This window comes from Pan troglodytes, chromosome 1, assembly GCF_028858775.2.
Source record: "Pan troglodytes isolate AG18354 chromosome 1, NHGRI_mPanTro3-v2.0_pri, whole genome shotgun sequence".
Classification (NCBI taxonomy): Eukaryota; Metazoa; Chordata; class Mammalia; order Primates; family Hominidae; genus Pan; species Pan troglodytes.
Genome location: NC_072398.2, coordinates 141983198 through 142009676, shown reverse-complemented (window position 1 = coordinate 142009676; position 26479 = coordinate 141983198). Strand labels below are relative to the sequence as shown.

At 38.3% G+C, this 26479-nt stretch overlaps 2 protein-coding genes across 3 annotated transcripts in view; both read right to left on the bottom strand.

Annotated features, from left to right (window-relative positions):
* Nucleotides 1-822: 822 nt before the first annotated feature.
* Nucleotides 823-18995, bottom strand: GBP2 (guanylate binding protein 2). 2 transcript variants are annotated; one of them, XM_009424787.5, is made up of 11 exons: nt 18699-18995; nt 14598-14804; nt 13961-14088; nt 12997-13106; nt 10389-10585; nt 9828-10046; nt 6773-7053; nt 5229-5441; nt 2920-3022; nt 2433-2626; nt 823-1047 (listed from the first exon to the last, which is right to left on the bottom strand). In XM_009424787.5, the coding sequence occupies exons 2-11, from the start codon at nt 14785-14787 to the stop codon at nt 931-933; spliced, it is 1752 nt and encodes a 583-aa protein (XP_009423062.1). In that variant the 5' UTR covers nt 14788-14804; nt 18699-18995; the 3' UTR covers nt 823-930. The 2 variants fall into 2 exon arrangements, with proteins under 2 accessions (XP_009423062.1, XP_024202697.1); XM_024346929.3 differs by having other exon boundaries at nt 9804-10046; nt 18699-18972.
* Nucleotides 18996-24726: 5731 nt separating this feature from the next.
* GBP7 (guanylate binding protein 7) overlaps nt 24727-26479 on the bottom strand; it is a 44269-nt gene continuing 42516 nt past the window's right edge. The window contains exons 10-11 of the mRNA XM_009424758.5: nt 26244-26437; nt 24727-25389 (exon numbers count right to left, since the gene is read on the bottom strand). Coding sequence (XP_009423033.4) covers nt 25171-25389; nt 26244-26437 — 413 coding nt within the window. The 3' untranslated portion in view covers nt 24727-25170. The remainder of the gene's footprint in view (nt 25390-26243; nt 26438-26479) is intronic.

The following is a 26479-nucleotide window of genomic DNA, read 5'->3' as shown; positions in this document are numbered from 1 at the left end:
GCTTTGAGGATATAATGTCACAGCAGAGGAGCAGAGAGAAAAATGCAGTCAAGTTTTAGGCTTTATAAGATTATAGTCCTGGTCCTCAGAAGAATGGAAAGTAATTTGAGTTTGAGTTAAAGCTTTCCTTTCTGTGATTGTAGAAGTTATTTTCTAAACTTCAGGAAAGAGAAAAGACTAAGGGAGACTAGAGAAGAGAGATCTAGGTGGCCTGGGAATGGGGCAGTAATTACCTAGAGGGTTTACATGGACAGAGAAGGTGGAGCCTCTACTCATAAATGCATTCTGCACAGAGGCAACCACTTTCTCTGCTAGTGCCCACAGATCATGCAGCCTCCACCCAAATGAGAACTGTGCACTGTCTGTACTTTAAAGCCTAGTTAAGTGTCCCAGATCTCCTTTATTTGCAGCCAGCATGCCATACAAAGACCACTTGGCAGGAGTGATGCTCAACTGTGCCCCATGGTTTGTTTGGTCTCATCACATTTTCATCATATTCACAACACTTCAGCCCTATGCTACGACCATAGTTAAATCCCCGAATCAGAGTATAGGACTGAATATACAGTAAGGGTGTTGCATATGAGAGAAAAAAATCTACCCGGAACAGAAACTGCAAGATATCTCATTGGAAAATGCATCCTAGTTACACAATATCTCTCTTGAGTCCTTGTGTATGATTTCAAATATAGGATTTAAAGATCATATTAAAAGTTAGTACTATAAATAAGCATGAGTTGAACTGCTCTGTAGGTAAAACATTGACCTCATACTTAACCTTTACTTTGCAAACTTTATGGTTCAACAAAAATGCATGCATCATGATTTTGAGTTAAGTTTAATGGCAGTTGTTTGACACTCTGAAGTTGCTCATTCATGTTGTTTCTTGGGGAGGGGGAGCTGGACAGGCAAATTTTGCTCCTTGGACTTTTAGAGTATGTTACATATTGGCTCCAAAGATTTGCTTCTCATCTGGATATCCCATATGTCTTTTTGAAGTCTCTTGCTCTCATTCTCGAATCCCTCCTTGAGAAGGCGTTCCTGTTCCTAAAAGGGAAAGTGGAGACTAAGCCTATCCAGCTTAACACATTTCCACCAAATTAGTTCCCCTTTTGGTACTTATATTGATCCTTCAAGAATTTTTGACTATCACTCTCTTCTGAGTCTCCTATACCTGCCAATAATTTTTCTATGATTTTTTTAGCTTCAAAAATGTTGTTGTTCTACAGTTTCTAAAATATTAGTGACCCAGCGTTTTATTCCTCGGTCCCTTCACCATTTGCACTCATGCAACAGTCTTTCTGGAAAAACCATAACTTTCTCTTGTTCTTTTTGTTGTTGTTGTTCATGTCTGATCTATATAGAATGGACTCTTAAATATATATCTAGGAAGGTATGAAAGATAGATGATTTCCAATTGGTAGGTTACTACATAACTCAAGACTAGGGCAAGTGTTTGATCAGGGAATTTAGTACAGGTCTCCAAAATTCGGAGGTAACAGAAATAAATTGAGGAGATCAGGGCTTACAGTGGCCCATAGGGTATTTCTGGGCAAACGTAAATGTGGAAAAGAGCCCAGAGAACAAGAAAGTATTGGCACCATGGGCACTTAACCAGTGTGCTTAAGTGGGTAGATGGTTAGGGAATCTTTCTTTCTTTTTTTTTTTTGAGATGGAATTTGGCTCTTGTTGCCCAGGCTGGAGTGCAATGGCGCCATCTTGGCTCACTGCAACCCCCGCCTCCCAGGTTCAAGCGATTCTCCTGCCTCAGCCTCCTGCATAGCTGGGATTACAGGCATGCGTCACTATGCCCAGCTAATTTTGTATTTTTGATAGAGACGAGGTTTCTCCATGTTGGTCAGTCTGGTCTTGAACTCCCGACCTGAGGTGATCCGCCCCCGTCGGCCTCCCAAAGTGCTAGGATTACAGGTGTGAGCCACTGCACCTGGCCTGGTTAGGGAATCTTTCTACTCATAACAGTGCTTCCAGACATAAAGTCTTAGCAGGCATGACAGAAACAAAATCCCCATGGATCCCTCTCAGTAGGAAAGACTGGCTAGATATTTCTCTAGGTAGTCTGATGCAGAAAAGTTACTTATTGCTCATGAGATTATAATTACTTCATTTAGCAAATGAGAAACTAATAGTTCCTCTACCATTAGAGGAAAATTTGATCACATAATGTAAAATACTTGTGCAGTGCCTAGCAATGTTTATTAGTGATAGCATAATAAAGAATTCCATGTGATTGTATCCTGCAAGTAAACAGTCTTTACTAACCAGAGATGACTGGCATAAAAATAGTTAGGGAAGGAAAAATGTAGTAGTGTCTGGGCTAGAAAATTTTTTGGGAGGCATTAGGTTCTCAACCTTATACTTCATTTTCGATATGGGGCACTGGAAGAGAAAATTGAGATGATGCAATTGAATACCTGAAGTTTAAGAGCGAGGGTCTTCTCTTGCTCTGCCATTAACTGGGCCCTGTCCCTCTCCATCTTCTCAGTCAATTGTTTCACATGTTCCTGATAACTCTTCTCTTTCTGTTCCATCATCTCCTCATTCTTCTTTTGTATTTCCTCCAACATTTTCTTTGCAGCTTCTGCAGATTCAGCCTTTATACGTTCCACTGTGGAAGAAAAATAAGCAGAAAAAAATATGAATATTCAATTGTAGGTGTTCCCTTTTCCTTTCCCTCGTTTTTGTTTGTCTTATCCTTACATCATTGAGAAAACTTCTTGTAATTTTGCCTTGGGTAACCAGAAAACCAATGATCATACAGATTAGTTAAGAAAACTCTCATAGAACTATGAATGATACTTGCCATTCTTTCTCTACAATAATAATTCCAGGTGGACCAATATTGCTAACTAACATTTTGAGAGCTTTCCGATCATGTAGAGTGTTTTCAGCTGTTCTCACCTTCAATCGCTTTTTCCTTTTCTGAGAGTGACTGATCAGTCTGTAGAAGTGCATCAGCCACATCCTCCTTGGACTCCAAATATTTTTTCAGCACCTCTTTGGCCTGGTTATACAGAGAAAGGTAGAATGAAGAAAGAGTGATTGTGGGTTAGATCCAGCAATCCCACCACTGGGTATCTACCCAGAGGAAAATAAGTCATTACACAAAAAAGATACTTGCATACGCATGTTTATAGCAGCACAATTCGCAATTGTAAAAATATGGAATGAGCCCAAATGCCCATCAATTAATGAGTGGATAAAAAATTGTTTCATATATATGTAAAACATATAATACCCCCCCACACACACCATGGAATACTACTCAGCCATAAAAAGGAAAAAGACAATGGCATCCATAGCAACCTGGATGGAACTGCAGACTATTATTCTAAGTGAAGTAACTCAGGAATGGAAAACCAAACATCCTATGTTCTCACACATAAATTGGAGATAAGCTATTATATGAGGCCACAAAGGCATAAGAATGATACAGTGGACTTTGAGGACTTGTGGGAAAGGAGGGGGGGCAAGGGATAAAAGACTACACACTGGGTACAGTGTACACCAAAATCTCAGAAATCACCACTAAAGAACTTATTCATGTAACCAAACACCACCTGTTCCCCCAAAAACCTATATGAAATGAAATAATTTTAAAAACTCTACAATATCTCTAATGAAAATTGATGCAAAAATCCTCAATAAAGTACTAGCAAACCAAATTCAACAATACATTAAAAGGATCACTCATCATGACCAAGTGGGATTCATCTCTGGGATGCAAGGACGGCTCAACATATGCAAATCAATCAATGTGATAAATTCTATCAACAGAATGGACAAAAACCATATGATCATTTCAATTCAAGCTGAAAAAACATTTGATAAAATTCAATATCCCTTCATTAATAAAACATTAAAAAAACTGGGTATAGGTGGAACATACCCCAACATAATAAAATCCATGTATGACAGACTCACAGCTATTATCATACTGAATGGGAAGAACAACAAAAATACTTTCCTCTAACATCTGGAATACAACAAATATGCCTACATTTACCACTGTTATTTGCCATACTATTGGAAATACTAGCGAGAGCAATCAGTAAAGAGAAAGAAATAAAGGGCATCCAAGTTGGAAATGAAGAAGACAAACTCTCCTTTATTGCAAATGGTATGATCTTATATTTGGAAAAATCTAAAGGTTCCACACCAAAAAAACTATTAGAACTGATAAACAAAAATAAGATCTGTTATTTGCAAGAACGTGGAACTTGAGGTCATCATGCTAAATGAAATAAGCCAGGCACAGAAAGAAAACCATTGCATGTTCTCACTTATTTGTGGGATTTGAAAATCAAAACAATTGAATTCATGAAGATAGAGAGTAGAAGGATGGTTGTCAGAGGCTGAGAGGGGTAATGGGGTGGTGGGGGGAGGGAGGTGGGGATGGTTAATGGGTAAAAACAAGTAGAAAGAATGAATAAAATCAAGTATAGCACAACATACTTGATAGCATAAAACTTGATGGCACAAAAGGGTGACTATAGTCAATAATAATTTAATTGTACACTTTAAGATAACTAAAAAAGTGTAATTGGATTGTCTGTAACACAAAGGATAAATACCTGAGTCGACAAATACCCCATTTTCAATGATGTGATTATTGTGCATTTCATACTTATATCAAAACATCTCATGTACCCCATAAGTATATACACCTACTATGTACCATACGTACCCACAAAAGTAAAAAAATAAAAAAATTACAAATTTTGGATATTAGTAATACATATTTTATAGAATTGCTCTGAGTATTAAATGAATAACGCTCTCAGCCCAGTTCCTGGAACACAGTAAGTGCAACATAAATGTTAACTGTTATTATTATTTGTTCATAAGCTATCATTTGCTAATTGCCTGTGTGTACTTTGACAGAGCTTGAACTTTTTTTTTTAACTGCCGTATCCCCAGCAACTTGACAAGTTCCTGGTATACAGTTAGGTCAAAATACATAATTGTTGAATGACTAGATGAATAAATAAATGAGTCAATTCGATAAACCTCTTTTTGAGGGCTACATCTGTGCTTCTGAGGAGGAATTCCTATTATGGTGGGCTCTCTTATTGAATGAATCAGTAAATGGAAAAATGAAAGGCAGAGGCCCTAGGCACCAGTTGCAGTGCCATTTACCTTCTTCCCAGTGGGCTTTAAAAGCATCCCCTCAGCGAGTCCCAAGAAATGGTACCCACAGTGTAGTTTACCTGTATCCCCTTCCTTGGCACCTGGTAGTACTTATTCTTCAGCTCCTGCAGCTTCTGAGTAAAGAGACGGTAACCTCCTGGTTTAGAAAATGTTCCCTGCTTGACATCTTCTTCTAAAGGGCCAAATATATCCTGAAGTAAAGCCATGCAACAATCTGACGATGCTTTGGAATTCTGCTTACAAAAGTCATCTCGCCTTGCTTCCAACTGGGCCTGTGAAGTAACAAAACAGCACAGATGTTTCAGTAAAGCCATGAGGAGGATGTTAACTACGTGGAGACTGGAAAATGCTTCTCCTTCAGAAATTGTGGCCCTCTAAATAGGGCCATGCTCCTCACATTGCTGTTAGATCCTAGAATATCCCTAAGTTGTGCTTATTGCAGAAATTTATCTACTTCTCTGTTTGTGATTTCCTAAAGCTCCTTTCTCCCAGTTTTCCTGTTTCAGAGAATGATTCTCAAAGCACATACACTATTTCATACAAAACTTTTATCTTTCCAAGTCTCTCATTTCAGGAATAGTTCTGAGCACAAACACTGGAGTCAGGCAGCCTGCCTGGAGTTCCCGGATACACTACACTGTGGCTTGTGACACTCAGTCTTTGTGAACTGAGAATTCCTCGTCTGTGCAGCAGAGGAACAATACCCATCTCATAGATTTCTCTGCAGGGTTATATGAGGTGATGTAAAGTATTAAGCCCGGGGACTTTTTAGAAGTGCTCAGTAAGGAGTACATGATTATTTAGTACATTCTTTAATATAAGAATATTTTTGTGTATTTTCTCAGCATAGGGCTAATGAAAGTAATGAAGATTGTGCCATAGGTATTTTCAGTATTTGGAAAGTCTCATAGAACAGCACATTTATCTACATTAAATCACTCAAGATAACTTAACTATGAAGCTTTCTCTTTCCTCCTTAGGTTGGAAGGGTGACAATTGCTGACATCGGCTATCTAGCTTCACCAGAACCTCTGACTGTAGCAACGTATCATTTATAAGATCCTGCCTTCCTAGCTAGGGAAAGGACTTTCATTTGTCAAGTGGTCATTCTGCATGCAAAAATACTTTGTTCACTTGGAATGAGGCAGACATTAAAAACATTCTCTAATAAAATTTATATAATTAATTTCTCTTTCTTGGCCTTCTGAATATTTTGCCATTGGCTCACATTTAAAAAAATTATTAGGGTTATTTAAAAATAATTTAGTCCCCACTGATAATTACCAGGGAACATAAAAACAATGTATTTTTTAATTTAAAAGGACAAAATAAGTTAAAATAGTCTTTAACAATGCAGTTGTACCATCTACTTACTTTCTTAAAATATGGGACCCAGAGAGGAAAAACTAACAAAAGCAAATTTTAGTAAAAAATTAGGTGTCTTTTTTTAAAGGTCTAAGGCTATGCACATTCTAGTCTTTTAATGATTATTTCAAATATGTACACATAACTGAGTGTAACTATTTTGGGGTCTAGAAAGAATTATTTTCCCATGAAGGGCCCATATTTTTCTGCCTCTCATGACGTAGAACACCAAATATACCCCTAATTTCCTCTGGAACATTTGGTCCACATCCTTGAAAGAGTTCTTCATGAAGACTTCAATGGCCTCTCTCTCACTGTCCCTGTGCAGGTCCAGCAGCTCCTGGAGGGTTTCCGTGGGCAGCTGCACCTTCTGGCCCATCTGCTGTTCATAGTGGGCAATAGCCTTTTCCACTGCGGCTGAGTTCTCTATCTGGGCCAAGGCCAGGACTGCGTTCTCCATGCAGGGTAGATCCCCACTGCTGATGGCATTGACGTAGGTCAGCACCAGGCTCTCTAGACCTGCAAAAGGGAATTTTTAAAAAAATGTGACTATCAGTTGGTGGGACAGAATATTTTGTGTGCTTTTCAAGTGAGTGTCACAAATAATACTTTTAAATAAGTTTTGGATAAAGAATAGTAATGGAATAATTTGTTAACCTCTAATCACAGAGGAAATTGGAGTGGCTCTTTCCTATTTCCTTCACCCAAAAGGAAGATATTGAAATGAATAGGTTAGGATATTTTGGGGCTGAGATACTAGGTCAATGTGTTTTCTTACCTTTCTTTTCTCTCACCTCTCCCTCTATTCCCTTTCTCTCTTCACTACTAATTTATGAAAAAAGTCAATGAGAAAACTTAGCCTTTTTATTTTTATTAATTTTAGTGGTGCAGACCACTAGTCACTAGTCTGGTGTCTGGCTTAGGTAAATATGTCTTCTTAGATATTCTCTCATCAGAACTACAGATAGGATAATCAACTCATCGAGTTTGCCAGGGCTTTGCTGGGTGTAGCACTGAAAGTCTCACATGCCAGGAAAACCTCATCTTAGGCAAACTGGAGTGGTTGGTCACACAACAAAAGATGATTCTTTTTGACTCAATCCTGGACCTTCTCATCTCTCTGCGGTTTTAAGTACCATCTGTATGGATGGCTGGTGTATTTTGTTTCCTGCTTTGACATTTCTTTTAAGCTTTGGATTAAAAATAAGTTTTGCACCTTATTTTTAATGCCTATCTTATATTCCTTACTGCATAAATCAGAAGAAACTCAATATTAAATAATCTAAATATCAAAACTTCATCCACTCTGAAAAACTATTTCTCCTCTTGATGCTACTATCTCATTAAATAACACAGCCATTCAAGCAATTGCTAAACTCGAAACGCTGGAGACAGGCTTGGCATTTCCTTCTTATTCCCTTCATAAATCCATATTCCCTCTATCAACAGGCCTTTTAGATTTAATATCCAAAGTATGTTCGGATCTTGTCCATTTTCACCATTTTCACTGTCATAATCTGAGACGAATCCAATGCCCATTTATGGCTCAACCACTGCAAATAGCATCCATCCTCTCATTCCCTCCCTTTCACTACTCCAACAAATTATCTACAAAATATTCAGAAAGATATGTATAAACATAAATTAATCTTACCTCACTGCCAAAAATTCTTCAAGATCTTCTCTAGAGCTTAGACAAACTCTAATCTCCTCAAAGTCCTCTGCCAGTCCTTTCAAGACCTGACCCCTTTATACCCCTCCAATTATGACACCACTCTTATTCAGTCTTCTCTTGTTCCAGTCGCCTGTCTTTCTTCTATTTTCGTTTAAAAAATTGAGATGGAATTCTGGTCTGTTACCCAAGCTGAAGTGCAGGGCATGATCATAGCTCACCATAGCCTTGAACTCCTGTGCTCATGCTGGGTCCTCCTGCCTCAGCCTCCTGAGTAGCTAGGACTCTGGGCAAGCACCACTGCACTTGGCTGATTTTTAATTTTTTCATAATGATGAGGTCTTGCTACTTTTCCCAGGCTGGTCTTAAACTTAAACTCCTGGGCTCAAGGAATTCTCCCACCTTGGCCTCCCAAAATGCTGGGATTACAGGCATTAGCCTCCTGTGTTCTATTTTCTTGAAGTTGCAAAGTTCTATCCTGCCCTATGCATTTCCACATTACATTATTTGCTATAAAGCTATTCCTCTATATGCTTTGGTTAGCTCTTAACCATTTATTTTATATATATATACACATATATATACATATATATATACATATATATACATATATATATATATATATATATGTATATATATATTGGAGACAGGGTCTCACTCTGTCTCCCAGGCTGGAGTGCGGTGGTGCAGTCTCCGCTCACTGCAACCTCTGCCTCCCAGGCTCAAGTGATCCTTCAGACTCAGCCACCTGAGTAGCTGGGATTACAGGTGTTAGCCACCATGCCTGATTAATTTTTGTGTTTTTAGTAGAGGAAGGGTTTCCCCATGTTGCCCAGGCTGGTCTCAAACTCCTGAGCTCAAAGTGATTCACCCACCTCAGCCTCCCAAAGTGCTGGGATTATAGGCATTAGCCACCGTGCCCAGCCAACTCAATCATTTTTAAGTTCTCATCTTACATGTGAGTTTCACAGACAAGCATTCTCTCACACTCTAAATTATATCTCCCTGCCTCTCCCTTTACTCTTTCATAGCAGCCTATTATTTTTATGCATTGTGTTAACTACTATTTATCATTATACTTTTTTTTTTTTTTTTTACTTTTTACAGAAGTATCTTTTGCTCCTATTACGCTGGAATGAGGATAAAAGTCACTTTTCTTTTATCCATCATTATACTCAGTGGTTGGTACATTACATTATAGGCATTCCCTAAATATTTTAGAATTGCTGAACAAAGGAATTGTACTGCAGTTAGGTTAGTGGCAAAGTCTCACTTATATATAGTATTTGCTTTTTTCTTTGTTGCTCAGTATATATATCCTGGATGTTTATTTGATAAAGAGAGAGCTGAGAAGTTGGTGGAGAAGTTTACCATGACAGAACTCAATTCTAGTTCTTTTCTTTTTTTTCTCCTTGCAAGGAATATGAGATACTATAGTTTTCATGTAAAATTTATAATATGATTTTCATGTTGTATTTTCCTTGCCATCAATAGACTATGCATTTGTCAGAAGTGACCCTTATGCTTTCCATTTTATCCTCTACAATGGGCAGAAGGAGAAAGTCCAGGTAGGAAGTGGGTGGAGAGAGTGACTCACGAGGCCCATTGACTGGAATGCCACCTGAAAGAGTCTTGACATTGGAATGGCTGAGGATGTAGGAACAAAATTCTGCAACTTGTTCTATGAAATCAGGGTTCAGCTCTTCCTCCTTTAGCTGCTCTAGGTGAGCAAGGTACTTCTTAGGAGCGGGCCAATCGAAGACGAAGCACTTCCTCTTGGGGAAGAACTTTCGGATGCACAACCGAGGATCGTTAAAGCTTTTACTTTTTTTATCAGTACCTACAGGAATGAAAATTAGAAGTAGTAAAACTTCAAATTAATTACTTCAAATATGATCTTTCAATTTTATAATTTTCACAAAGCCCATGTAAGGAGGAAATTAATTAGGAAGAAGAAATAAAAAATTAAAGGGGTAGAGAAAGGAAAGTCTCCGAGAAGAGGTAGGTAATGCAATTTAAAATTGGTTCCAACTGATATAGTCAAGCAATGTTTCCATTTCCTCTAGCAGAACAGTCAGAAAAATACAGTTAAAAATTATAATTTTTAGCACTACACAGAAATGGTTATTTTGATATTATTTGCTCTCTCTTTATTACCCAACCAAGCATCAGACCCAGTAACCTTTTCTTAGCTTTAGCGAAAGCTCCAAGTAGTCATCAGCAGTGATGGGTTCTCCATCTACTTCCAGTTCCAGGGTGAAATCTCTGAGAGTCCACACAAATGCTGGAAAAAAGCTCACAAAGTCAGCCGAGTCGTCTACAGAATTATTACCAGGTGAGGAGTTTGCCTTGATTCGATCTGTCAGCTCTGTCACATAGCTGAGATGCTAAATTAAGAAAACTACAGAAAATGCCACTCTTTATACTACATTTTATCCTAATGCTTACCTAAAATAATTTGGTTTCTTTTTATTAGCTCATTCATTCATTCACAAACATTTATTTACAGAATTCATTCACTCACAAACATTTATTGAGCACCTACTATGAACCAAGCACTGCCCTAGGGACTAAGAACGCTGTAATGAATGAGACAATGCTACCATTATAGAGCTTACATTCTAATGATGGAGACAAACAATGAACAGGTAAACAAAAATAAATTATCAGGTATTGATAACAATTGTCTTGAAGGAAAATAAACTGGGCAACTAGCTCCTAATGTATTTTTAGAAACTAGCAACCAATAGACATTCATCTAATACTCTGGTGTCTCCCAAATCTACCAATAAGGAAGGCAGAGAATAATGGTGTGTATCTGCATGTGGTGCTGGTTCATGTAGTTTTCCAGGTAAATTATCTCTGACATTGTAGTTGAGCAGTGATCTGAATGAATTGAAGAAACCAGTCATGTACAAATCCAATGGAGGAACATTGCAGACAGAGATCACAGACCCTGCAAGGCCCTTAGATAGGAAATTACTGAGTGTGTACAACATATATCAAGAAATCCAGTGTGGTAGGGCAGAAGCCTTAAAATAAATAGAGGTTGGGATATGCAAGCTCTGTAAACCAAAGTAAGAAGTTTGAAATTTAATAGAAAGTTAATGGGAAGTCATTGGTGGTTATTAAGTGAAGAGAGGATATAGTATCGTTTTTTGTTTTTTAAATCATACTGGCTGGCATTGCATCTCTGAGTCAAGTGTGTATGCAAAAACAAACAAACAAACAAAACTAATACAAAAAACAATTAGGTAGTTGAAAAGATAACCAAGATGAGAGGCAATGGAGGAAGTAGTGAGAATTGGCTAGTCTAGAGAAATAACTTTGATAGTGGAGCTGAAGGAGTTTGATGATTAATAATTTCCAAAACATAAGGAATGGAATCATCCAAGATGATTCCTAAGTTTTTGATCTGAGCACTTCTATGAATGATGTGGGAATTTAATGTGATTAGAAAGACTGGGAAGGAGTTGTTTTGGACAGGAAAATTAAGTTTTGTTCTGTACACTTTAGGCTCAAGATGTCTCTTACACATCTGAATGGAGATGTTTCACCAGAAGCTGGATACAAAAGTTTGAATTTGCTCATGCTTGGGAATACAGATTTGATGGTGATAAACATATTGGTGCTACTGAAAGCCTTGAAGCTGGATGTGATCATCTGGGGACTGAAAGCAGAAAAAGAAAAGAGGCACAAGAACTTAAGTGTTATAATATTTAGAGGCTAAAAGGAGAAAGAGGATAGAGTAAAGTAATCTGAAAAAGTCTACCAATAAGGAAGGTGGAAAATTAGGAAATGTGGTATTCTAATAGGAACCAATTCCAAGTGAAACAGGCATTTCAGAAAGGTGGAAGGGATCAAATTTATGTAATGCTCCTAGAGAAATAAAAGGCTTATGGAAGATTGGAAGATCAAATGAGGTGAGAACTGTGCATTACATATAGGAATATGAAGGTGATCTTGATGAAATCTAATTCAGTATAATGCTTGAAACTAAGCTAATGGAAATGGTGAGGTCATTGATACTGAACTAGGTTAAGTAATGTGTGAGAGTGGAGAATGACAATAAGGGTGGAGAGTTCCAATAAGGTGATGGAACTGAGACACCAGGGTGTTAAATAATTGTCTATTGGTTGCTATTCTCTAAAAAGACACTAGGAACTAAAATCTTTAATGAATGAAGGATGTATTTATTGGAACGTTACTAGATAATTGCAACAAAGAATAGTGGTGTAGTCTGAGGGCATATATATTAAAGAAGATTCTCTTTTTAACGGTAAAGGAATGAGAAAGTGTCCAGAACTCTAATATGGAGCAAGGAGGATACCTAACTCATCTCTTACACTTATGATATGCAAGGTATGGGATTAAAAATAGTCATCACATAAGACCACTGGAGAGGTCTGTAGGAGAAATAGTATCTATAGTATATAGCTAGGTATCAGTTAGAAGGCAACACTTAGAGCAGATGATAAGAATATAGAGAGTTGCAGAAGTGAGAACATGAGTTCTAGAGGACATTGAAGGTTTGGACAGGCACAGGAGATTAAGTCAGATAGAGGATATACAGAGTCTTGGGTGGCTGAGTATCTAAGGAGACATGTAACTGGGAAGACTTGAAGTTCAGATGGAGATTGAGATAGAATGAGATGTTCAGCATAATGAGATTTATTAAAGAGAGGACTTATGAATTCTTCAGTACCTGTCTGTCTGCCTCTGTACTTGGTGAAAAAATGAAGCTGTTATTTTCTAGGTTTACTGCTGTTCTGGACCACAAAAAAGGATACTGAAGTTGGTCCATGGCCTGCTGGTTGATGGTTCCCATGCTATTGTACACGAAGGTGCTGCTCAGGAGGATGGCCAAGGCAAAGATCCAGGAGTCATTCTCATTGTCACCCTGTAAGTCATTGTAGAAGCCACATAGAAGAATGACTAGCAGAATGTACAATCAATTCAGATAGCTGAAGACTGACTGAACTCCAACTCTGTCTCTCATTAGTTCTGAAAACTTAGGTAACTCACTTCCTTATGCAGTATTTTTTTTCTACCTGTAGAACAAATTTATAATATTTATGATGTATAATTTAAGGTGTTATATATAAATATATGTCAGCAGGAAACACATGAGCACTTGGTAGCAGAAGCTATTTTGATCAGCTACTAAAATTCAAACTGGTATCCTAAACTTAGTTTATGACTCTATTCCATTTCCATGGCACATCATAGTAAGACATTTTTTACAGTAGTTAAAATAAGCTCCTTTAATAAAAGCTTTCTATGTCTAAGATTTATAACAGTAGTAATATATTATCCTTAATGAGCAAAGATGTTATCATTAGATTTTACACTTTGCTTCTCTTTCTACTGGTGCTGGTGTGGATGTGAACGTTTTTACTACCTTTGTGGGATCCCACTGTAAAAAGTCAGACATGTTTGTAAAACGTCTACTGAAGTTTATAAGCACCTTCAGCAGCCTCACCAAAACATTTTACTATAATATGAAAGAGAAATAACTGAAAACATCATTAGCCATTATTTCATAGGTTTACCCATAATTAATCAATTGAACTTATTGTGCACTCTGAATGCTTATACCACACAAATTTTAAGAAATAATATATTAATATAATTAACTAGAGCCCTAAATCAAGGAGTAGGAGTGATTGTGCAAAGATGGTTATCGATCTGACCTGGTTTATGTAGATTTTAATCTACCTAAGTGAAATTTTTAAAATACTTATTTTTTTTTACCTTCTCTATATCTCCCAGGCCCTCAGTGTCGAGCAGAACTAGGGTGTGTTCTGGCTTCTTGGGATGAGGCACACACCACATCCAGATTCCCTTGGTGTGAGACTTCACTGTGGAGCCTAGAGAGAAGCCTGTAGAAGAAGGAGAGGATAAAAGGGAAAAGAAATTACTTAGTAGGTGTTTCTGGAAATTGAGATAAAAGTTAACATAATTGAAGTTAAAAGAGATAAAAGAAAATACAACTGGCATAAATCTTAATTACAATCCTGGAAACAGGAAAATTAGATATTTAATACACACTGAAACATTCATATTTTTCTTAAAGTTCATTGAAAGCTTGCTGTCACTACATGAACATTTTAATAAATGTTTTATAAGTCCTTATTATAGAAGTTAATTTTCTTTATTAACATTGTGTTCCTTCCAGAAAAGCACATTTATACCCTTAGTATAAAATAAAAGTAAAGTGGGAAGAGTCAGTTGACTGTAATCCTCCAAAGTCAATGTAAAGAGCCCATTAATGGACTGAAAGTTAGCTTTCAACATTCATTCTCATCTCTTTCTATTCTCACATCCCTAAGCTGGATGTTCGCCGTGTGTACGGACAGAAGGGGCTTAGAGCTTTGCTGGTGTCACTCACCGTTTTTCTTCCCAGCCAGCTTGTTCATCAGGTAGGATTTGCCTGTGCGATAGAGGCCCACAATCGCCACCACCACCACAGGCTGCGTAATTGCAGATAGGATCTTCAGAGCTTCTGGATTCACCACCAGCTGCCCTTTAGTGTTATCAATGAGGCTCATTGGGCCCGGCAAGTTGATCTCTGGAGCCATGTCCAGGGTGTTGTTCCCTTGTGTGCAAGGAAAAAGATGAAATGGAAAGCAGTTTTTAGGTAGCTAGCTATGCTGAACTTTACAATATGGATTAAATTTTTGTTTTCTATGCTTGAACATTTTTTCATATACGTTTTTTAAAGCCTGGTTTCTCTTTAAGGCTGTCTTACAAATTGGTTCACTGGCTTTCTTTAAAAATAACTTTATTTTGAAATACACTTACAGAAAAGATGTACAATGGGTATGGAAAGTTCCCATATATCATTTCCCCTAAAGTTAACATTTTCCATAACCATAGAACAAGGATTTTAACATTGGTAGAGTGATAACTAATCTACACTCCTTATTCACATTTCACCAGTTTCCCACTAATGTCCTTCTGCTCCATGATCCAATCCAGGATTCCTCATTGCATTTTGTCATTATGTTTCTGTATTTTCCTTGCATCTTTGATAGTTCCTTATTCTTTCCTTGTCTTCCATGTCTTTGACATTTTAGAAGTTGACTGGCTATGATTTTGTAGAATATCCCTCAATTTGGGTTTTTTGATGTTTCCTTATTATTAGATTGAAGTTATACATTTTTTTTTGCAAATGTCACCAAAGTGATGTTCTGCCATTTTCAGTGTCTTGTATTAAGGGATTCATGATGTTGACATGACTTTTTCTGGTGCTGTGACCTTAACTTTGATCACTTGGTTAAGGTGTTCTCTGCCAGGTTTCTCTACCACAAAGTGTTATGTACCATTTTGTCACTAAAAAGTACCATTTGAAGAGACAGTTTGAAGACTATGCAAATAAAGATTCATCATACTTCCATAATTTTTTCAGTTACTATTTTTAGCATCTGTTGATAATTCTTGCTTATAACTTACTGTGATGTTTGACTAAAAGTAATTTTCTATTTTCATTCCTTCTACATTTATTAGAGTTCTAATGTGAGCAAGAACTGCCCTTTCTCCTCTATTTATTTTATTTACTTATTTAATCATTTAGTTGTATCAGTGTAGATCTACAGTAGATCAGTGTAGATTTATCATATGGGTAACACTTTACTATCACTATTTATCTCATTGCTCAACTCGTCCCAGATTAGTTCACTGAGAGCTCCTTCAAGCTGTAGCCCAGGTTCTATGGACGTGCTTCCATCATATTTTCAGTGCGTCTTTCCTTCTGACATTACAATATATGCCAGGCTTATCTAATATTTTTTCTGCTTCAGCCTTAGAATCGACCATTTCTCCCAAGGGCTCTGGTTGCTTTCATTGGATAATGGTAGATAGACAAAAAGATTATCACACTAGGTGTAGTCATTACTTCTAGGCCCTCTCAGGTGGAAAGTTAAGAAATCTATGTTTATATACCAGCACATGAATACACACATCTACATTTATTTCTCATCTATCCGTTTCTATATATAAGCTTAAGTTTCTTCTGATATTTCTAATTCCAATTCAACAAAACAAAACGTATTCATGTTTTCCCCTTGTTTTTAAAACCTTTTCTCTGAGTGTGTCATTATACATAATAAATTTAGTTATTTGCTCAATTCTAGTACATATAATTTGTTTTAAAGTTACTAACTCATAAGTGTTTGAAAGATAAATTTGCTAACTAGAGTGCACTATTAGTTAAAAGTTCTTGTCTTTGGTCTTACACATACAGTCAAAACACTGTATTCCAAAGTTGCTTAGACTACTATTTCCTTCTCCATTCTCTTTGGTGTAGTTAAATTATTTATTTGTAATATAGTTAGGTTCATTTGTTGGTTGATTTTAAGTATGCATTTATTTTTGAGTATGCGAAATATCAGAGTTCTGAAAGTCAGAGCTTTACAACAAGCTGTAGTCAGAGAAGTGTCGCTTTCCCTTCATCTTGGCACTGCATTCCCATTCCATCTGTCTTTCTATTCTTTCCACTTCATGCCCACTTATCCTCCATAGATATCCAATCTTGTTAGTTTCTAGTTTACCTTTCTTGGACTTTTTTTCATTAATGAGCATATACATGTATATTTTCTTATTCACATTTTCCAACAAAAAGATCACATCACTTAGAAATATGGGAGTCTTTCCATATCAGTTCGTAGGAAGATTTCTCAATTCTTTTGACAGGCATCTACTCCATTTATGTGGACATAGCACAGTTTATTCAACCGTTCTTTTATGTATAGACTTTTAGATTGTTTCTAATATTTAGCAATTACAAACAATGCTGCAATGAAAACCTCTGCTAACCTTGTGAGTGTTTATTTTTATATTGCTATAGGAGTAACTTTAGGATAGCATCCTATAAGTGAGATTGCCAGGTCAAAAGGTAAGAGCATTTTATTTTGTTGGATATTGCCAAGTTCCTCTCCAGAAGGATGTATCAGGTTGAATTCCCACCAGATCATCTTGTATCTCACTGTTCAGAAAATAGATTTTTTTTCTAGATATGTCACATTTTCTGACTTAATTACAAAATTTTCTTTGGAAACTTTTCACATTCACGTTTAGATATTTGGACTGAGCAAAGCTGAGCTCACTAAGCTCATGTACACAGTAATAGGAACTTTTACCTGGGGAATCTTGTGTCATACATATCTCCATACTTTGAAACATAGATACCATTCTAACCCAGCCTTGGTCCTGATTTCTTCCAAGCCCCTCTACGGACAGGGTCTGGTCAGACTGTGGGACTCAGGTTACCCAGTGGCTTCTTCCTATCACTATGCAGGAAGCCCTTTGAGCTACCACAGGACATCACTTGTTCTTAATATTTGCTGTGAATCAGCATTCACCTGTTATTCACTAAAGCTTGGTATCTCAAATCTGACATGTAGAAAATCTGCTGATTTTTTACTCAATTATGTTACCAGATTTTAACCTCTCTGTGTTTTAAGACTGATTCTTTATTACCTGCATGTATATAAGTTTGCATATTGCTTTCAGTTATTTCAGGTAATGAAGCCAGCATCAGGAAACATTCTCTGATGAACCAGGGCTTGTTTTTTTCTGACTTCTGCTTCATGGAGAGCAGTATATACACAATTGTAGGCATATCCTGTTTAACCAGGCCTTGATAATTTGATAATTTTGTAAATTTAAAATGAGCAAGAAGCCTTCCTGTAGTAACATCTTAATTTGTGTTTTTGCCTTGAATGTCTCAATCCCTGTAACTTAAAATGATCATGATATAACATTTATAACTTCTTTAACAAACAATCATAGACTGTAAGCATTACAGCTTTCCTTCTTCTATAATAAAGAGTGCTTTGTTTATAATATGGAGTCGATTACTTCTGACTTGCTCTGATGAAGGCTTATATCTAATTATCTGTTTCCCATCCCTTCAGGGGACAATGGCAAAAAAACTATTTTTCTGTGGTCAGGACCCATTTTCTCTTACAACAATGGCTCACAGACACTTCTGGCAAGACTTCTGTTTCATTTTATAGCATGATGTAAACCACCTTAAAATGGGAATCAATCAATGACTGACTCAGAAAAGTAGCTGCACAAAGATTGTATAAGCTCCCTAATTATAATAACTTGTTCCCTCTCTTTGCAGATCCCAAGTTGCCTACCTTCATTTACCTAGAGCTCTACAAGTGGCAATAATGAATGTGATGGAGCCCTAACTTTATTAAGCAGATACTAATAATGATAAAGTTAATTTAAGATAGTGTCAAGAAAGAAATAACAATTTAGAAACATTCCCATCTCTCTATGTAGGCTCCACCTCTGCTGGAGACTAGTTCACAGCAGGAGCAGAGAGCACTAAGGAACCTGCAGCCACTTGATAGGGCCAGGATAGTATGTGGACTTGTGTCCCACAGCAGGCTCAGCTGCGGCCTATCGTGGGAATGGTCAATTTAGATAAAACTGATGAACCCTGGTAAATATCTTCCCACCCCTGCCCCAGTCTTACCCAGATCAGAGATCCTTTAGCACTGGAAAGAAGGTTGTTACAATGTGAAAGTCGAGTCCTTTTCCTCCTCTCTTTTCTTCTGAGTTTGGCTGCACTGCTTTCTCCCTCTTTTTTCTCTCACGGTAACTGTGGACTTTTACTTTACTCCTCCAACGTCCTGGGGCTTCCTCCAACGTCCAGGCTCTGTCAATGTCAGAGACCTGACGAGAGACAAGAAAAAGAGGTAACCTCTGCAAAGAAATGCACTAATATGAAACAAAGTATCAACTAAAGCAGTGACTCATTCACCATAAAAGGAATTGTTGACAGCTGTGCTGGTAAGAGGGTTTGTCATGATTTCTCAACCAGGAACTTTCCACTTTATCATTGGAAAAGATCTTAGAGACTGCATGCTATATTAAGTTTTAAAAACCCCTTCATTGGGTCATTTAAAATAGTGCTATTTATCTCATGTTTGTGGGCCAGTTTGAGAAGCATGTGGATGAGAAAGCCTCATATAATATTTTCTTAGGTCCAATTACCTTGAATATTAGCTTGAGCACTGTTAAGCGCCCTGAGGGAATATCTATGTCTTATATACTTTTGAATTATCAGCACCTAACCCAGGTCCTGACACTTAACATTTAATAAATAATAATGATGAAGGTAACTCTCATTTATTGCACACTTGATACAGACACAGTGATAACTTCTTTATATAAATCATACCATTGTATTCTTATTTTGTATTTGTTTATTTTTTAGAGACAAGTTCTTGCTCTGTTGTCCAAGCTGGAGTGCAATGACAATCATAGTTCACTCTAACCTCAAACTTCTGGGCTTAAGTTATCCTTTTGCCTCAGCCTTCTGAATAGGTGGGACTACAAATGAGGCATCATACCAGCGTGTGTGTGTGTGTGTGTGTGTGTGTGTGTGTGTGTGTGTGAGATATGAAGTCTTACTATGTTGTGAGGCTGGTCTCCAACTCCTGGTCTCAGGTGATTGTTCTGCCTTGTCCTCCCAAAGTGCTGGGATTACAGGTTTGAATCACTGCACCCTTCCCCCTTGCATTCTACAGTAATTTCACCACAATGTTACCAAGAAATTTAACAACTTGTTAATATTACAAAGCTACCAAGTAAGGTTTGAACCCAAGTCTTCCTCTAAAACCCATATTATTGTGTCCGGAATTGGTGGGTTCTCGGTCTCACTGACTTCAAGAATGAAGCCGCGGACCCTCGCGGTGAGTGTTACAGCTGTTAAGGTGGCGCGTCTGGATTCTGTCCCTTCTGATGTTCGGATGTGTTTGGTGTTTCTTCCTTTTGGTGGGTTCGTAGTTTCGCTGGCTCAGGAGTGAAGCTGCAGACCTTCGCGGTGAGTGTTACAGCTCTTAAGGCCGCGCATCTGGAGTTGTTTGTTCCTCCCAGTGGGCTCGTGGTCTGGCTGGGCTCAGGAGTGAAACTGCAGATCTTCGTGGTGAGTGTTACAGCTCATAAAAGCAGCGTGGACCCAGAGTGAGCAGTAGCAAGATTTATTGCAAAGAGCGAAAGAACAAAGCACCCACACTGCAGAAAGGGACCCGAGCGGGTTGCCAATGCTGGCTCCGGCAGCCTGCTTTTCTTCTCTTATCTAGCCCCACCCACATCCTGCTGATTGGTAGAGCCCAGTGGCCTGTTTTGTCAGGGCACTGATTGGTGCGTTTACAATCCCTGAGCTAGATACAAAGGTTCTCCACCTCCCCATCAGATTAGTTAGATACAGAGTTTGGACACACAGGTTCTCCAAGGCCCCACCAGAGCAGCTAGATACACAGTGTCTATTGGTGCATTCACAAACCTTGAGCTAAACACAGGGTGCTGATTGGTGTGTTTACAAACCTTGAGCTACATACAGAGTGCCGATTGGTGTATTTACAATCCCTGAGCTAGATACAGAGTGCCGATTGGTGTGTTTACAATCCCTGAGCTAGACATAAAGGTTCTCCAAGGCCCCCCCAGAGCAGCTAGATACACAGTGTCGATTGGTGCACTCACAAACCTTGAGCTAAACACAGGGTGCTGATCGGTGTGTTTACAATCCCTGCGCTAGACATAAAGGTTCTCCAAGGCCCCCCCAGAGCTGCTAGATACACAGTGTCGATTGGTGCACTCACAAACCTTGAGCTAAACACAGGGTGCTGATTGGTGTATTTACAATCCCTGAGCTAGACATAAAGACTCTCCACGTCCCCACTAGACTCAGAAGCCCAACTGGCTTCACCTAGTGGGTCCCGCACCGGGGCTGCAGGTGGAGCTACCTGCCAGTCCCGTGCTGTGCGCTCGCATTCCTCAGCCCTTGGGTGGTCCATGGGACTGGGCGCCATGGAGCAGGGGGTGGTGCTTGTCGGGGAGGCTGGGGCCACACAGGAGCCCATGGAGTGGGTGGGAGGCTCAGGCATGGCGGGCTGCAGGTCCCGAGCCCTGCCCTGCAGGAACGCAGCTAAGGCTCGGTGAGAAATAGAGCGCAGCGCCGGTGGGCTGGCACTGCTGGGGGACCCAGTACACTCTCTGCAGCCACTGGCCCGGGTGCTAAGTCCCTCATTGCCCAGGGCCAACAGGGCTGGCCGGCGGCTCCGAGTGCTGGGCCCGCCAAGCCCACGCCCGCCTACCCGGAACTCCAGCTGGCCCGCCCACCCCGAACTCCAGCTGGCCCGCAAGCGCCGCACGCAGCCGCGGTTCCCGCTGGCGCCTCTCCCTCCACACCTCCCTGCAAGCTGAGGGAGTCGGCTCTGGCCTTGGCCAACCTAGAAAGGGGCTCCCACAGTGCAGTGGTGGGCTGAAGGGCTCCTCAAATGCCGCCAAAGTGGGAGCCCAGGCAGAAGAGGTGCCAAGAGCAAGCGAGGGCTCTGAGGACTGCCAGCACGCTGTCACCTGTCTTTATCAACAACTTGACTAAAATACCTCTGTGTTTGGTGAGTGAACAACAATAACGTTTCTTATTTATCAATTACTTTCTAGGCCAGATTATTTACATATATTATTTAAACAACACAATACTGCTTCAAAATATGGGGTGTTTGTTATTCCCTTTGTCCAAGGAGGAAAAAGAGAAAGAGATTAAGTAATGTTTAACTAAAACCATTGAGCAACTTCAAACTAGCAAGTCATTATGTGAGATTCTAACTTGAAAAATCAATTTAATTAATATCACGTTATATCTGTGTTCCACACTGTCTCTAAAAGAAAGAGAAAAAAATAAACAGTGAGAGAAGAGAGTAAGATCGTGTGTGTGTGTGTGTGTGTGTGTGAATACTGGTGACATTGAAAGTGAAAGTAGAGCAGGGTTATTTCAAAATAGAAGCAATTCTAGGAAATCAGCTGCTTTTTTTCTTCTCAACAATAAAATCTATCGTTTATATCGGGGAACCATAAAATAGCTCCAGGGACAACTGAATCTTTGTGAATTATGTATAGTTTAAGGGTAAAGATGAATACTTGTTTATTAGCTAAAAGAGCCCTTTTTTCTAAGTTTCTGGCCCTTCCTTCACTATGCTAAACATTGTAATTGCCCTGTGAGCCAAAGGCAGTAACTTCATTCCAGGGTGATTATCATAGGTGAGAAACTTGAGGAACACAGGGGCCATGTGGTGTCCAGTCCCTCAGAGAGAACAGGGTAAATTCAGACAAGTGTGCATGTTCTTTCTAATTCAGTGACTCCCTTCTGCACTAGTTTCTAAACTTGTGTCCTTTATTTTGAGAGCTCTAGAAATTGGGAATACAGTGAGGTTATGGTAAATTGGGGCCATATTGGAGGGTAGCTTATGTACTTAGCTCACACCTGAGCTTATGTGGTGGGTTTTGTGCTTGGAACTAAACCTAAGTTGATGAAGAAGACCTAGCACCTGAGATCAAAGGTGGTAGACGGGTGTAAATAGGCATTTTCAATGTTACAATTATATAACATCTTCAATGGTAGGAGTGACAAGATGGTGCCATGGCAAAACTGGGAAGGGCATCTCATCCAGCCTTGGAAATTTAGGAAGTAGGACACTTTAAGGATGAGCAGGGGCTGAGAAATAACAGATATAGTGTGAGGAAGCAGGATTTTAAGAAATCTTTGCCCCTTTTGCAAAGGCCCTCAGTCAAGAGAATATGCCCAGCTTATGGACTTATAAGGAGTTCATTCGAGTTCATTCAAGTACTGAGAACTAGAAAGCCAAAACAAATTCCTAAAATGTTGAGTTGAAAAAAAAATTTCCTTCTACTTCATCGTCTTTATAAATATGGGACAGCATTTAGAGACCATTCCAAGCAACATCCCAGGGGACTTTGTATCTGAAAGTATACTTTGGAATAAACTTTGAAATCTTTATTGAAAGGTCACAATAAAAACGAAATTAGGATGCATGTCTTGTGCCCTTTTTAGTTCCTTGTTCTGATGAGCGAGCTTTTCCTGTTGAGCTGACTTATGCTATTTCTAGTGGTGTTAATCACTTTCTTCCTATCATGGGAACTCTCCCATCCATTCATTATTATTTCCTTTTTAATTTTAATAATAATTTTTGTCCATGTTTGAATACATATCAATAATAAGTTCGTATAAAATATTAAAGACACAGAAGATCACGAAATATGATTTTTTTTTTGGTGGATTAGTATATAGAAACTGCTTTCGGCTCCCTGAGAGGCTGGATGGAGGTGGAGGCTATGTGCTTGCGGTGCTGGTAGAGGTGCTACAATAGAATGTAATTTACTATTGTGCTGAGGTCACCCTGGTTAATGCTGCCTGCGTGAAGAGGACAAATGCATAGAAAGACTCAAGAGAGTGGGACAAAACCATATTGACAAAAGAGTGAAAGACTTCTGGAGTGCACACATCAGAGGAGCTTCCTTCTGGCTTCATAATGCCTTGAAAGAGGAAAGAACAAGAGATTTTCATAAGAATTTGCAATCACTGCTTGGCCTCCCAAAATCTTGAACAAATCAGATCAAAGATCAAATCCATGCTGCGGCAGCAATTCTTTATAACTAAATGGAGCTCCCTATATGGAATACAAGAAAGTAAGACTTTATAAGTAGTTTAAAATCCTTTAATGTATCCTTTTTTTCAACTAAGTATATTATATTTGTGTTCATCTTGACAATCTTATCTTTGTTTTGCTTTTGATATGTCTGACAACCCACTTTAAGACTGATTATTCCAGTCCTTGATAATAGAGTCTATGTAGTGGATTTGGAGTTATGAAATACAAGTTGAGGTCATAACTTGGCAACCTAACGGATGATCTTGGGCAAATAGATTAATCTCACTATCTTCCTTTTATTATCCATAGATAATAACATTTGCCTTTCAAGGTTATAGTAAGAACTAAATGAAATCTGTATTTGTTAACCTAAAGCACTCAACAAAGATAATAAATATAACATTAATGCAATCAATTTTTATTAAAAAAAAGGCACAGAAGAATATATGATGTGAAATGAGTTATTTTCTAATTTCTCACCTCAACTATTCAGGTTCATTCCTGCTGTGACCATGTATACTAGATAATTTTCTATTTTTCCAGAAGGAGATAATAATATATGCACACATTTATTATTTTCTAAATTCAGTGGTAGTAATTATACATGCTTCGTGCATCATTTTTTTTTTTACTTATGATACATTTTGGAGACTTGTCATTGTTAGTTCAAATAGAGCTTCTCCCTTCATTTTAGTGGCTGTAGAGTATTCCTTTACGAGTGTTTCCCAAGATTTCCCTTATCAGTACCTGAAAGAGGGGCTTTAATGTTTTTTTCAGTCTTTTGGCATTACAACAATGCTGCAACATAAGTACTATTTTATATATACCATTTTCAATTTGAGTAAATCAATCTATATGATAGATTTCTAAATGTGGAAATGCTAGATCAAAGGTATGTGCACTTAAATATTTCATATATGATTCCAACAGTTCACACTCTCACTAGCAAATATGAGACACTGACAATATCCTCAAACCCTTGCCAGCTCAGTGCCCTGTCAAACTGTTCTTTCAAGCCCATGATAAATTGAAGCAAGAACCTCATAGTTTTTCTTTGCACAACTTTTATTGTCAGTAAAATTAAACATTTTTATTATCATATTTTTGCCTGTTTAAAATATGTGGCGTTACTCTCTTCTCACTGATTTGCAAGAGCTAATTATAACTTAAATTATCTCTGTGACTATGACATTAATTGAAAATAATTTCTTTATATTACCATTTGTCCTTTTGCTTTACTTAAATCTTTTCTAGGAATAATTTTATCTTCTAACTTGTTCCCCATTTCTATTAATTATTACTTTAGTCAAAATTAAGTTTGTTTTTATGAACTTCAGGCCATAATATTCTTTGAAATTTGCTTTTTAATTTTAAACTTTTCTTAAATGAAACTGCAATAACACATATACTTTTAAAATGAGCAACAGTGTTATACCATTTTAACAAAAGAAACCTCAGCTTATAATTTTCTTACCAGGATTTCTCAGCCTATTACATAAATGAGCTAAGAATTTTCATTCCTAAGTCAACTAGCTTAGCAGCCCCAGGTAGTGCTGCAATAAATATACTGCCAGCCACATCAAGAATCTGTAAAAACACTGAGGGCTCTGCATTTTCAGCTGCTTCAATTTGTTCTTTCAGTCGATTAATCTCTTCATTTAACGACTCAAATATCTCTTTAAATCCTTCAGTAAGCGGTTCTTCTAGGACCTATAAAAGTAAAAGAGCCTACTTTTGAAAATCCCCAATTTTTAAGAGACCGAGGTTTGTATTTAACAATTTCATTAGTTAAACATGTGTCCATTTCTCTAACATCTTAGAAAATCTTTGATGAGTTTGTCTGACATTTCCAGATGACTGGACCTAAATAAGGGGAGTATCCATGATATACACCTTTGTGACATTTCCTCAGCACCATCTCACTGGAGGTGGGGAAGAATTTTGTTCCAGCACAATGAATGCCCTTTGAGAGGGAGTGCAGATTTAATTCTAATTGATTCCCCTTTCCACCGATATAGCAAGGCCATGCTCATCTAGCAAATAATGGGGACTGCTGACCCTGTATAAAACACTGGTTGTCAAGCTCCAGTTTGGGACAAGGAATATGTTTTACTCTAGTTGTATAGGATGAGTCAGGCAGATACAGAAACAAATGGAGCAATCTGAGATCATTCAGTATCATTTCATATCAAGCCAAATCTGATACTTTCATCCAGATGGATGTATTTTGGGTCCTTTTGATGGTTGTGCCAAGAATCCTAAGGGCTGGTGGACTAAGGTCCTAATTAATTGGGGCACAGTGAGACCATCCTATAATCACCACAAACAGCAGCCCAGCACCCTGGGGGATGTCATGTGTACTCTCCAAAGTCTAACATGACAGAAAGTGCTGAAGTCTTGTAAACTTACAGGCTTCAGTAGAATTCATATGTATTTCAAATTTAAGTGAAATATATCTTTTGTGTTTCCTTCTGGAATCTTGACTGAGCTTAAAATTTTGGCTCTTCCCTAAATGAGGAACTGGCATTGTGCCTCAAGCACTGCCAAGCTTCATCCAGACTCACCTTCATCTTGTGACTCAACATCTTTCTCAGTTCTCTCATATAGTTTTCCCTTTCCCTCTCCATCTTCTTCCTGAGTTGAGCTATGTTTTCCTGGAAGCTTCTCTCTTGAGCCTCCATCATTTGCTGCTGTTCCTTCTGTTTTTGTCTTAGCAGCTCCTGTTCCTTTTCAGCTGCCTCCTTCTTAGCCTGCTTAGCTGTTCCACCGAGGTTTTACAGAGGGAAGAAAATAACAGTCA